At 39.8% G+C, this 12,738-nt stretch overlaps 1 protein-coding gene across 17 annotated transcripts in view; it reads right to left on the bottom strand.

The window, feature by feature from the left end:
• Positions 1-12,738, bottom strand: part of nrxn1a (neurexin 1a) — a 177,317-nt gene that overhangs the window by 73,326 nt on the left and 91,253 nt on the right. For all 17 annotated transcript variants that reach the window (XM_072456744.1, XM_072456739.1, XM_072456745.1 and 14 more), the window contains one exon: positions 2,777-2,980. In XM_072456744.1, coding sequence (XP_072312845.1) covers positions 2,777-2,980 — 204 coding nt within the window. The remainder of the gene's footprint in view (positions 1-2,776; positions 2,981-12,738) is intronic.

Below are 12,738 nucleotides of genomic sequence, written 5' to 3'. Positions count from 1 at the left end.
AACATATTTCTCAAAACAATACTGAAGGCTATACGTAAATGGGACAAAAAAAGGACATTTCTTGTACTCTTTAAAATTAGTCTTGCAGAACTAATTGAAGATCACATCATATATTTATTAAAGAGAGTTCTACAATTTGTGTTTAACATTTTTTTTATTTTTTCCCATCATCAATATAAATTAAATCAACATTTTATCGAAATAATTTCAATTGTTAGTCAGTTAGTATGAGGCAAAATTACCCAAGAATTAGATAAAAGTTGTTCCAATGTGCAAGTTATTCTACTTTTGATAATTAACTATTTAAAATAAACAGTATATTTAGGTAAGATGAAACAATATAAACATTTTAATCACGCAAATCTGAAGACTGAAATATTATGAACTGATTAAAACTATAAAAACTGCTCTGATTTAATATTTAAGTTAAAATACTGAAACTATTTTACAACTATGACATAATGTTCTTCCTAAAATGTTGTGAAAATGTGACAAGTTTCAGTACACTGCCATTATATTCAAATTAGATGATAAAAACATTCTAATGCATAATATTTAGTCGCTAATGCTAATAAAATAATATATTATCAAGGAGCGTTCTGTCCCAGCGTGAGCCCGGTGCCTATTGGCTGCTTTGGTCTGAGCGACATATCCAGCCTCCAATCACAATCCTCATGAGACCGAGCTGGGCCAATGGCGTCGGAGTCCGCGTCCGGCATCCGACCCGCCCCCACTTTACCGATCCCGTCGCTCGTCCCAAAGCACGAATCTCCGCGGAAAACGGGAAGATTCGGAAACATTTTGGCCCTTTTAAGGTTTTACCCAGAATGCCTTGGTGTGTCGTGAGGCGTCAACCACAGAGAGGCGTGGCTGCAAACAACCAGAGACCAAAAGAGGGCGGCGAAAACGAAGCGCAGATGTACTTATGTGTATGTGCCTGTGAAAGTACGTATATATACTGCATGTACATATGTAGAATTCAAAATATATAGTCTTAGTTTGAAAATCCATCAGTATTTTTGACTTTTCATGGGCAAAATAAGGTGTATAAATAAATAAATTTCTGTCTGGAAGATGTTAAAATGGTATATACATAAACTTTGGTAGAGAATCTATTAAAAAATAACTAAAAAATGTAATTTTTTAAGTTAATAGGTCTATATTTTGCTCTGAAATGACCCGTGAGTTTCTGTCACATTTCCTCCTGAGGACTTGACCATTGAAAACATAGAATATGTTGAACAGGTCATTTCCATGGCAACAGTCCTCTTTTTTTTCCAGCCCTCTGACACCCACAGATAAGAGCAAAAGCGCAGGGTTCAATCTATGCTTTATAAATCCTCTTGTGTGCGTTGCTACTACTGTATGTACATTATTAAAGCCGCTTTAGTGGTTGTGTGGTTGTGTGGTTGCCGTGGCGAGCGGGTGCGGGGGTCTCCTGGCAGTGAGCAGAGAATGCGGCGGAAGCGTCACCCTCTGTCCAACAACAAAATACTACAGACACTGACAAACTGAAGCATTAGCAAGAGGTAAACGTACGACTGGGCAATATTACATTTTATATACGTTTATTTGCAATACTTGTGCTGTTCTGTCATGACCATGGGTTTGTAAAAGGTAAATACACCAAAGCAGGTATTAGTAAGTTAAAGTGCCTGACTATTGATATAAATAGTGCTGTTGGTCTTTAGTCATTTAGTAGAAAGAAGAAAAAGATTGGTTTATTAATTTAATTAATAAACCAAACTTTTTCTTCGGTGACTAATCATTTCATTGTAGTAGTTAAAGTGACGTATAGGATTTTCTAATTTTGACATTGTTTGGTGTATTTGTACCTGTTGATATATAAATAATAGTTTTACTCCAATAGAGGAGGTATTTGTGGAGAAAACGTTGAAAAATGTGTAGAAAGTGACAGGAAGTGACATCACACCAGGCACCACCTAATTCCAGTCAAAGTTTATGCAGAATTTACACAACGAAATAACTTTTTTGACATTCTAAACATTAATTCAACAAAATAAAGTCGCTCTCATATATTTTTTTGTCAAATAAAATAAGTGTGACATTAGATGAGTTTTGGCCTAGTGTTTGCTGGGTAATTTCCAAGTGTGATGTCATCAATTGCAAACAGGAAGAAAACCTAAAAAATGTGCTATTTTAGGATAATTTTTTTATAAATTAATTCATAATTTAGAATAAAGAATAAATATTTTTAAAATTCCAAATTATTAATCTTTAATTGCATTTTAGTTCAATGAGTCGTCCGACCTGTAGGGGGCGCTTTAAATAGTACAGTTTTGGATGAAAAAATTGCCATATTTTTTTTTCTTGTATTTACAGTTTATATTGACTTTATTTTTGCAATTTTCCATATCAGATTTAGCAACACTGAACATTCTGTATTTCATCAATAAAAAATATTTAGTAACAGCTACACCATGATTCAAATTTTAGGAATTTTACCGATTTAAACTGACATAATCAACATTTTATTTCCTATATAAGAACAGGCAAATTATGATTGTTTGTAACTGACTATGTAGTATTTGTATGTTATTGCACGTATTATATATTGCCCAGACTTACATTGCACCACAAGAAATGATCAAATTGTCAAAATGTGTCACTTGTACCATCGTTACAAGTGCTTAAGTGCCTTCTTCAAACTCATTAGCACTTATGTAACTTATGCATTATACATTTTTGTTGACATGTTTTCGAATACTCCATGACTCTATGGTGTCAGGTGCGGCGGGAGCGGGAGTGGTCGTACCCAGGTTGACGGTGAGGCGCACCCGTCCCCCGTCCAGCTCGAGCCGCAGCGTGTCGGCCGAGTTTCGGGAGGTGGTTGCCATGAGGATCCCGTAGGCGCGCTGAGACCTGAAACGCAGAGACACATCCTCCGCCTCCGTGTGCATCGCCACGGGCAACTGCACCTTCATGAATTTACTGCCGTCGTAGGAGAGGATGGTGGCGTCTGGAGAGAGAAGGAAGGGGGAAGGATCAGTTAATAATAGTCTTAAATAAAAAATATAATTAAAAAAAAAATAATAATAATGATATAAAAAAGTAAAAAAAGGGGGGAAGTAATAAATAAAATAAATAATAATAAATAATAATAAATAATAATAAATAACAATAAATAATAATAAATAATAATACATAATAATAAAATATATATATATTTTGCTGGAAAAATTTGAATTTAAAAAAGCTAAATAATTGTTAAAGGTGCTTTGTGCATTTTCATCTGGAAGTTACGCCCCCTGCTTGTCTCCGTGACGACAAGCAAGTGACACCACCGTTGATTTTTAACGAGAAACTCATGAGAGAATAACATTTTAATTCCATACTGTGGAACTTTCAGGGCAAGTGGCAGACCAAACCACCAACAAATGCAAATATAGCACCTTTAAATAAATGTAAACCAGTAAAAGTATTTTAGAAACAAAACCTATCCGTGTCCAGACTGAAAACAAGTTAATGAAGGAATTACAACTACCTTATTTTCCTCACTATAAGGCGCACTGTCAATTAATGGTCTATTTTCGATCATTTTTCATATATAAGGCGCACCGGACTATAAGGCGCATTAAGTGAAACAAAACGTGTGCCACACAAAATCGCTTTGAGGTCAGTAAATGCAACCAGAATTACTCCATATATTGGGCTTCCTGGATTATAAGGTCGTTTTTTGAGAAAATTGAAGGCTTTCAAGTGCGCCTTGTAGTGCGGAAAATACGGTAATCAAGCACTGAAATAATTGTCCACTAATTTATAAATCAGATAAGTGTTATCTTGGCTGTACATAGACAAATGTGCTGCGAAAACAGGTTGTATGACTCAGACAAAGCAGTAATTATGTCAAAATCGCACGAAGAATGTGTAAAATTGGGCGTTTGTGTGGAAAACCTGTTTTGTCTGCAAGTATACTCCATCAAACGACATCACTTTAGATTTATCTGGGTCAAATGTAGTAAAAGTATCATCGTCATGGTGAAATGACGGTCGGTTGAAGCCCTAGTCCTGAGAACAATTGTTAACGTCTAAACTGTGGCTTTCATATCTTTTTTACAGGTTTAAGACGTAATAGGACGCCACAGAAACAGATATTTTGGCTAATTGAGATTGTTCAAACTACAAAAACGCTAAATGCAAGGTTAAACGCATTTACATTTACATTATTATATGTATGTTTCATTCACGACACACTCTGTAAGCTTCCCCCGTAGCCACAGCTGCCCCGGACGTGAGCGACTGAAAGCGAGGCTGCGCCAAATCTACAGCAATCTACACCAAACCAGATTGCGCGGCCGTTTTCTCGTACGTTTCCTTCCCTTCCCTCGTCATGGCGACCGCATATTACACATCTCGCTGGAGTGTGGCGTTCAGTGGGCAGAGACACGGTCAGCTGTGAGTGGCAGGTTGACAGCTGCAGGCCTGAGCACGCAGAGTCTGAATCAGCTCCGTGTGACATGCGTGTTCTTCATGCGTGTTCTTCGTGCGTCTGCTCGCTCGGCTGCGTAATCGATCGCCAAAATCAAAGACAAAAATAAAACTAAAATCTATCAATCTTCCCCTGTATTCAGTTTTATTTCCTTTAGTCCTCCATTACATAATATAGACAAGCAAATACAAATACATTATGAATACGTTATGACTACATTAACTGCGTGTCTGCATGGAATCTTTAATGCTTTGCCTGGAATATTTCACAGTATTGCCTTTGATTAACTATGTCGCATTTATCTATATGTTTTTACGTGTTTTTATTGCTCAAAAATGTCTTGAAGAACAGGCATTGTTCGTGTGATGTGGCTCGCCTCTACACAGATCTGACCTGAAATCTAGCTCCATGGAGATGCATCCAAGTTTAATGCCATATTGGGGAACATTCCAGAGCGTTTGGATGAAGTTCCGACAGTTTAAATAATGATAGTACTGGTGTTATTTTCTCTTTAGTTGCTCTCTACTGCCCCCTGCTGTCTGTGAACCTGCCCCTCTGCTGCAGTCGAGCCTCTGCAGTTAGAAATGCCTTGTTGTGCTAATGTTGCTAACGTCAACACGGAGCTAACGACAACAAAAGCAAAAAGTTCATATTCAAACGTTGATTTATGACTTACGGATGTAATAACACTGTCCGGGTTGATAAATTAACTTAAATGGATCTATATTTTGTTTGATTTGAGTCTTTACAGTTCGTAGACAGATTTAAAAAAATGAATAAAAACATCAGTCCTAATAAAAGACAGATACATTAACCTTAGATGGACTGTCTTAATAATAAATAAATAATAAATATTGTATTTTCCGGACTATAAGTTGCACATTTTTTCACAGTTTGGCTGGAATGCGACTTATACTCCGGAACGACTTATGTGATATTATTAACACATTCTTAAATCATTATATAATTTTGTTCATTATTTTCACACTGGCAAACGCAAGAGCGACGCAGAAGAAGAATCTGCACTTCCTCTTCCTCTGGAGTTTGTGGAGTTGTTTAGAAGTGACACAGAGGAAGAAGAATTCAATGGATTTAGTGATTTGGGGTAAAACTGATGCTTTGCTAAACTTGTTAGCATGTTCTTTATGCTATAGTTATCTGAATAACTGTTCATATGTTACGCTAACATACCAGACACTTACCACAGTTCTGTCTGTGCCTCATGTAGCTGAAGGTGTTAGCGTTAGCATACGTCATGTAGCTGAAGGTGTTAGCGTTAGCATACGTACACCTATTCACCATGTTCTCTCATCTGTTATTATTTTAAACTGCATTTCAAGATGAAATGTCTGTTCTTGGTCTTGGATTTTATCAAATACATTTCCTCCAAAAAATGCGACTTATACTCCAGTGTGACTTATATATGATATTATTTGTTATTTTCACATTTGCAACCGCATTTCATACTCCAGTGCAACTTATTTGTTTAATTCTTCTCTATTATGCATTTTTTGGCTGGTGGGACTTATAGTCTGGAAAATACAGTACATGAATATCTCTTTCTCGAAACAATCAAGATTAATATAAAGCAAGAATTCAAATAGATGTTCTTCTTTTTCGCAGCGGATGTGTAAAAATAGCCGCAGATGGTTGGCTGGTCCGATGATACGGCTGAATCCAAATGCGTAGCGCTCCGTGTGTTTGCCACCGCTTCTGACAACCTGGACCCCGGAGTCAGAACGTAACAAGCTCAGGTGATCCGCTGTTCTGTAGATTTGCATACTCATTTGCATATTCATGATCTTATCTTTGGCACAGCTACCCGCTCTGTCGCCGGCGGGCTCACCTCGGAGGACCTCGATGGACAATTACATGCATAACTACAGCGCTTTTGTTGGAATGTGGACAAAAAAAATCTGATCTTTGAAAATGTGTTTTGTTTTCTGGCAACGATAGTGAAGAGGATGTTAATGCAGTTAATCAGAAATGTGCTAAAATGCGCCGCACAAAAGAGAATGGATGGTGAAATTAAAGGTGAAATATGTCATTTTTCTAGTGGAAAAAACATTGCATAGAATGTGGTAATTTTAATAGAGAATTGTGCTGTTTTTGGAACGGACTTGGTAGAATTGGTAACTTAATTTATCTAGTCATCACTTTTGTATTAATTTTAATTTTAATTTTAATTTTAATTTTAATTTTAATTTTAATTTTATTTTTATTTTTATTTTAATTTTAATTTTTATTTTTATTTTTATTTTTATTTTTATTTTTATTTTTATTTTCATTTTTATTTTTATTTTTTTTATCTACTCATATATAGTAAAAACTTGAACTAAGAATGTCACTATGTTCATTTCAGGCGTCTTAAACCATAACGAAACTTTTACATATCAGTCCCCTTCAAAACGCAGTAAAAGTACAAATACCCGCTCTCAAATGTAGTGAAGTAAAAAGTAAAAAGTTAACTTCACAACAGTAGTTTGACTTTTGCATTTTCCAACACTGGTGCAGAGTCGCAAAAACACGCGACTGAAGACTGTGGTACATTCTCTGCAGAGCAATGACATCTCCATGGCGACGAGTAGGTGGCGCTCGACGTTCAGACGCGCCGAGCAGCAGATGACCTAACGTAGCCTCGCTCGGGAAGATTATTCGCAGATTTTCCGAGCACGTTTCTTATTACAGGCAACACCTAAACAATACATCGCCGACGTCTTGGCTGCTCGTTTTTTCCGTTTTGGCTGCTTTAGATTGCGGGAGACGATTCGCGCCCGGGAACGAGACGGAAAGGAGATTGCTTGCATACAGATGAGCGAGCGAGTGAGTGGGTTTTTAGCGAGGAGAGAAAAGGGGTTTTGGGGAAGCAGAAAAAAAGCGAGGAGAAAGAAAGAAAGAAAGAAAGAAAGCGAAAGACAAAAAAAGCTCTCGGCGAAAATGCAAATCCGCTCTCATTAAGTTGAACAGGAGCGACGGGAGGGAGGTGGCTGGCCTGTTACGGCACAGATAACATAAGTAACGGCCCCGTGCACGCCCGCGGCCCCGTGCATGCCCGTCCCGGATGAGACGCACACACAGACACTGCAAAAATAAAACATTTACATTGAGAATATCCCGTTTTTTTAGTCATTCTAGTTTGTTTACTGTAGCTTTTTAATGTTGTTTTTCAATGTATTTGTGGCAAGTTTTGATACGCTTTTTTACGCAATTTTTTTTTTGTCTCAGCGGGAATGTCTTTACCTCGCCCGGAATGTTTTGCAGTGTGGCATTAATGTAGTACAATCTACTCTATTCTACAGCTCGTCTCGTTTGCGTTTATTCCATTGCAAGTTTCTTTTTTTTGCTCAGAAACGGCTTGAAAAACGTGAATTCTTAACGCGAGCGGGGGTCTGACCTGTAACCTGGGGACATTCCGGGACAGACCAACAACATGTCAGCGGAAAACAAGTGGGCAGCTGATCCTCTGCCAGAAATGTTGCGTAGTGTGCCTTTAAATGGTTAAATAAATTGGTAAAAAAAAATAATAATAATCTAGACCGACAAAACAAAAGCTTTTCCAAATGACTCAATCAAGATTAAGGAATTGTTGGTCCTTGGTCCTGGTTTGGTGCAGGTCCTTGGTGTTGGTTTGGTGCTGGTCCTGGTCCTTGGTCCTGGTTTGGTGCTGGTCCTGGTTTGGTGCTGGTTCTGGTCCTTATTTGGTGCTGGTCCTGGTCCTTGGTCCTGGTTTGGTGCTGGTCCTGGTTTGATGCTGGTCCTTGGTCCTGATTTGGTGCTGGTCCTGTTCCTTGGTCCTGGTTTGGTGCTGGTTCTGGTCCTTGTTTGGTGCTGGTCCTTGGTCCTATGTCCTGGTTTGATGCTGGTCCTTGGCCCTGGTTTGGTCCTGGTCCTTGGTCCTGGTTTGGTGCTGGTCCTGGTTTGATGCTGGTCCTTGGTCCTGATTTGGTGCTGGTCCTGGTCCTTGGTCCTGGTTTGGTGCTGGTTCTGGTCCTTGTTTGGTGCTGGTCCTTGGTCCTTTGTCCTGGTTTGATGCTGGTCCTTGGCCCTGGTTTGGTCCTGGTCCTTGGTCCTGGTTTGGTGCTGGTCCTGGTTTGATGCTGGTCCTTGGTCCTGATTTGGTGCTGGTCCTGGTCCTTGGTCCTGGTTTGGTGCTGGTTCTGGTCCTTGTTTGGTGCTGGTTCTTGGTCCTTTGTCCTGGTTTGATGCTGGTCCTTGGTCCTGGTTTGGTCCTGGTCCTTGGTCCTGGTTTGGTGCTGGTCCTGGTTTGATGCTGGTCCTTGGTCCTGATTTGGTGCTGGTCCTGGTCCTTGGTCCTGGTTTGGTGCTGGTTCTGGTCCTTGTTTGGTGCTGGTTCTTGGTCCTTTGTCCTGGTTTGATGCTGGTCCTTGGTCCTGGTTTGGTGCTGGTCCTGGTCCTTGGTCCTGGTTTGGTGCTGGTCCTGTTCCTTGGTCCTGGTTTGGTGCTGGTTCTGGTCCTTGTTTGGTGCTGGTCCTTGGTCCTTTGTCCTGGTTTGATGCTGGTCCTTGGCCCTGGTTTGGTCCTGGTCCTTGGTCCTGGTTTGGTGCTGGTCCTGGTTTGATGCTGGTCCTTGGTCCTGATTTGGTGCTGGTCCTGTTCCTTGGTCCTGGTTTGGTGCTGGTTCTGGTCCTTGTTTGGTGCTGGTCCTTGGTCCTATGTCCTGGTTTGATGCTGGTCCTTGGCCCTGGTTTGGTCCTGGTCCTTGGTCCTGGTTTGGTGCTGGTCCTGTTCCTTGGTCCTGGTTTGGTGCTGGTTCTGGTCCTTGTTTGGTGCTGGTCCTTGGTCCTTTGTCCTGGTTTGATGCTGGTCCTTGGCCCTGGTTTGGTCCTGGTCCTTGGTCCTGGTTTGGTGCTGGTCCTGGTTTGATGCTGGTCCTTGGTCCTGATTTGGTGCTGGTCCTGGTCCTTGGTCCTGGTTTGGTGCTGGTTCTGGTCCTTGTTTGGTGCTGGTTCTTGGTCCTTTGTCCTGGTTTGATGCTGGTCCTTGGTCCTGGTTTGGTCCTGGTCCTTGGTCCTGGTTTGGTGCTGGTCCTGGTTTGATGCTGGTCCTTGGTCCTGATTTGGTGCTGGTCCTGGTCCTTGGTCCTGGTTTGGTGCTGGTTCTGGTCCTTGTTTGGTGCTGGTTCTTGGTCCTTTGTCCTGGTTTGATGCTGGTCCTTGGTCCTGGTTTGGTGCTGGTCCTGGTCCTTGGTCCTGGTTTGGTGCTGGTCCTGTTCCTTGGTCCTGGTTTGGTGCTGGTTCTGGTCCTTGTTTGGTGCTGGTCCTTGGTCCTTTGTCCTGGTTTGATGCTGGTCCTTGGCCCTGGTTTGGTCCTGGTCCTTGGTCCTGGTTTGGTGCTGGTCCTGGTTTGATGCTGGTCCTTGGTCCTGATTTGGTGCTGGTCCTGGTCCTTGGTCCTGGTTTGGTGCTGGTTCTGGTCCTTGTTTGGTGCTGGTTCTTGGTCCTTTGTCCTGGTTTGATGCTGGTCCTTGGTCCTGGTTTGGTCCTGGTCCTTGGTCCTGGTTTGGTGCTGGTCCTGGTTTGATGCTGGTCCTTGGTCCTGATTTGGTGCTGGTCCTGGTCCTTGGTCCTGGTTTGGTGCTGGTTCTGGTCCTTGTTTGGTGCTGGTTCTTGGTCCTTTGTCCTGGTTTGGTGCTGGTCCTTGGTCCTGGTTTGGTGCTGGTCCTGGTCCTTGGTCCTGGTTTGGTGCTGGTTCTGGTCCTTGTTTGGTGCTGGTTCTTGGTCCTTTGTCCTGGTTTGGTGCTGGTCCTTGGTCCTGGTTTGGTGCAGGTCTTGGTCCTTGGTCCTGGTATGGTTCAAGTCTTGATCGAGTCCAGGTTAAGTCTCAGTTTAGTCCGGGTTAAGTCTGAGTTCTGACGTGCGAACGCGCCGTTAAGCTCTTGAATTCACGTGACGAACTCGTGCCTTTTTGTTCTTTTCTGCGTGGCACATTCCTTCACCTAAGGCTGGACTCTTCAGAGACAGACACACAAACCCAGGCGGGGCTCAGCTGTGGCACAAAGCGTTCTAGTTCCTGGCGACGGTACAAAGGATTCTGGGTAAATCAAAAGTTTTTCGAAAATGAGTGTAAAAAAAGCAGAATGGCCCAAAGCTACTGCCAGGGATTTAGTGCGAACGCTATTTTTCAAGCATGTTGTGTGAAAATATCACTGCTTTTCTCTTATTTATTTATGTTTTACTCACTGATGTTTAATGTTTAATCCACATTTCAGCCGCCACATTTTACCGTACTTTACGCCAACATTATTCACCCAAAGTTTGAATTCAAGTTGTACATAATTGTCGCCTCACAAAATGACGGAGTATATTAGTATGAAAATTGCGCACCGTGACGCGTTTTAATTATCGTGATGCAGTAGACCCCGGGAAAGTTTGCAAACAAATGCGTGATAAATCCCGAAATGGAGACATATGGCAACGCAAGCGAAGTGGAACATGATTCAATTCAGTTTAATGAACAATTCGGGATTAATCAAAGAAGAACACGGAATGAATACTACTCAGATACATGTGGGTGATATCAGCGCCGGGTTTAAAGATATTTACAACTGTATTTTTACTTAATTTGTTACTTTAAAAGGAGATTGTGATGCTTTTTAAGACTATAGAATGTTGTTTTCATTTATTATTATTTTTTCAACTTTTTTTGTTTTTTTCAAATTTAAAGAAAAAAGAGAAGAAAAAAAGAAGAAAAAAACACTTGACAAGCAAAAACATACAAGAGTAAGGCCAGAGGAAAAAATAAATATTGGTTAATTTTTTTGATAAAAATTTTAGCGATGAAAAATTTTAGCAATTTAAAATTTTAGCTATGAAAAAAAACATACAAATAAGGCATCCTATGAAAATAAATGTTAAGGCAAGAATGGTCCCATTTAGTCCAGAGAATGCAATTTTCAATAGTAGTTTAGTAGTTTAATGTTACTATGAGGTTTTATATATATATATATATATATATATATATATATATATATATATATATATATATATATATATATAAAAACATGTAACTAAATATAAGTATTGATAGTTGTTTGAATGGGTCTTGTTTAAATCTAGTTTTTAGTGTATTTTCCGTTCAATCCGCAAATACGTTTTACTTTTTGTGACGCTCACATGCTGCACAATCGCGAGGTTCAACAACAGCATTATAATATCTGACAAGCTCTATTAAATGTCATGTTATGGTCAAGAATTTATCAGAAAGATACAGACGGTTTGGGCCACGGCGAGTTTCCACAGCTCGAAACACCCTTTGATATTTGAATCTAAATTTATGACGTTCATCTTGTTCACGGGCCAATAACGCTTTTATTGATTGTACCTTTAAGTCATGATTTATTTCCTTTAAAGAAAAAGCCGGTCCTAAAACAAGGGACCCCTGTTTTATATTGGCTACAGAGCTCTGAGATTTACAGCTAATAAAGAGGCAGAAATATTACTTTTAGACTGGATGCGGTGTGGGGACGTGCAAAGCCATCGAGAGACACTAAAAGAACAAAACGACACGATTGTATTGAAATGCGCAGGGCGGAGTCTTCCTGGTGTAAAAACATGAGCACGATTGGATATATTTCTTTCTATATATATAAAATCTAGGGTTTTGTTTGCTAAAATGTACCTATCCCGTGGTAATAGTGGTAATAAATCACTATTGATGACACAGCCACCAAATTCCTACTCAACCTTTCTGAATAAAAACTTTACTTTTAGGTTTACCTGTTTGGAATTTAAACTGAATTGATTGATTGATAGATTATTTTTTAGTTCTTACGAATATGTTGTGGCCTGAATATTCCTCAATTATGGCGACACAACAGATTGACCCAGTGGCACTGAAGGATGCGATGCTACTCAATATTATACTCAGAACTATTACAGCATTATATTATAATATGACTATGACAGGTTTTTACGATTTTCAAATGTTACCGTTACACCAATCGAGCAGGTATTTGTGGAGAAAACGTTAAAAAATCTGTAGAGAATGACAGGAAGTGACATCACACCAGGGACCCTCATAACTTACACAAAGAAACAATATTTAACAACATGAATTCAACAAAATAAAGTCGTTCTCATATATTTTAAGATAAGATGAGATAAGATAATCCTTTATTTGTCAAATGAAAAAAAGTGTGACATTAGATGAGTTTTGGCCCAGTGTTTGCTGGGTAATTTACTAGTATAATGTCATCAATTACGAACAGGAAGTGAAATTATAAACCGAAAAAAAAATGCTATTCTGTGTTAACATTTTTAGCATTTTTA

Source organism: Eucyclogobius newberryi, unplaced genomic scaffold (genome assembly GCF_026437365.1).
Source record: "Eucyclogobius newberryi isolate DKJ021-1_F unplaced genomic scaffold, fEucNew1.0.hap1 SCAF_20, whole genome shotgun sequence".
NCBI lineage: Eukaryota > Metazoa > Chordata > Actinopteri > Gobiiformes > Gobiidae > Eucyclogobius > Eucyclogobius newberryi.
Note: the sequence above shows the minus strand (reverse complement) of the source record. Positions and strands in the feature narration are given on the sequence as shown.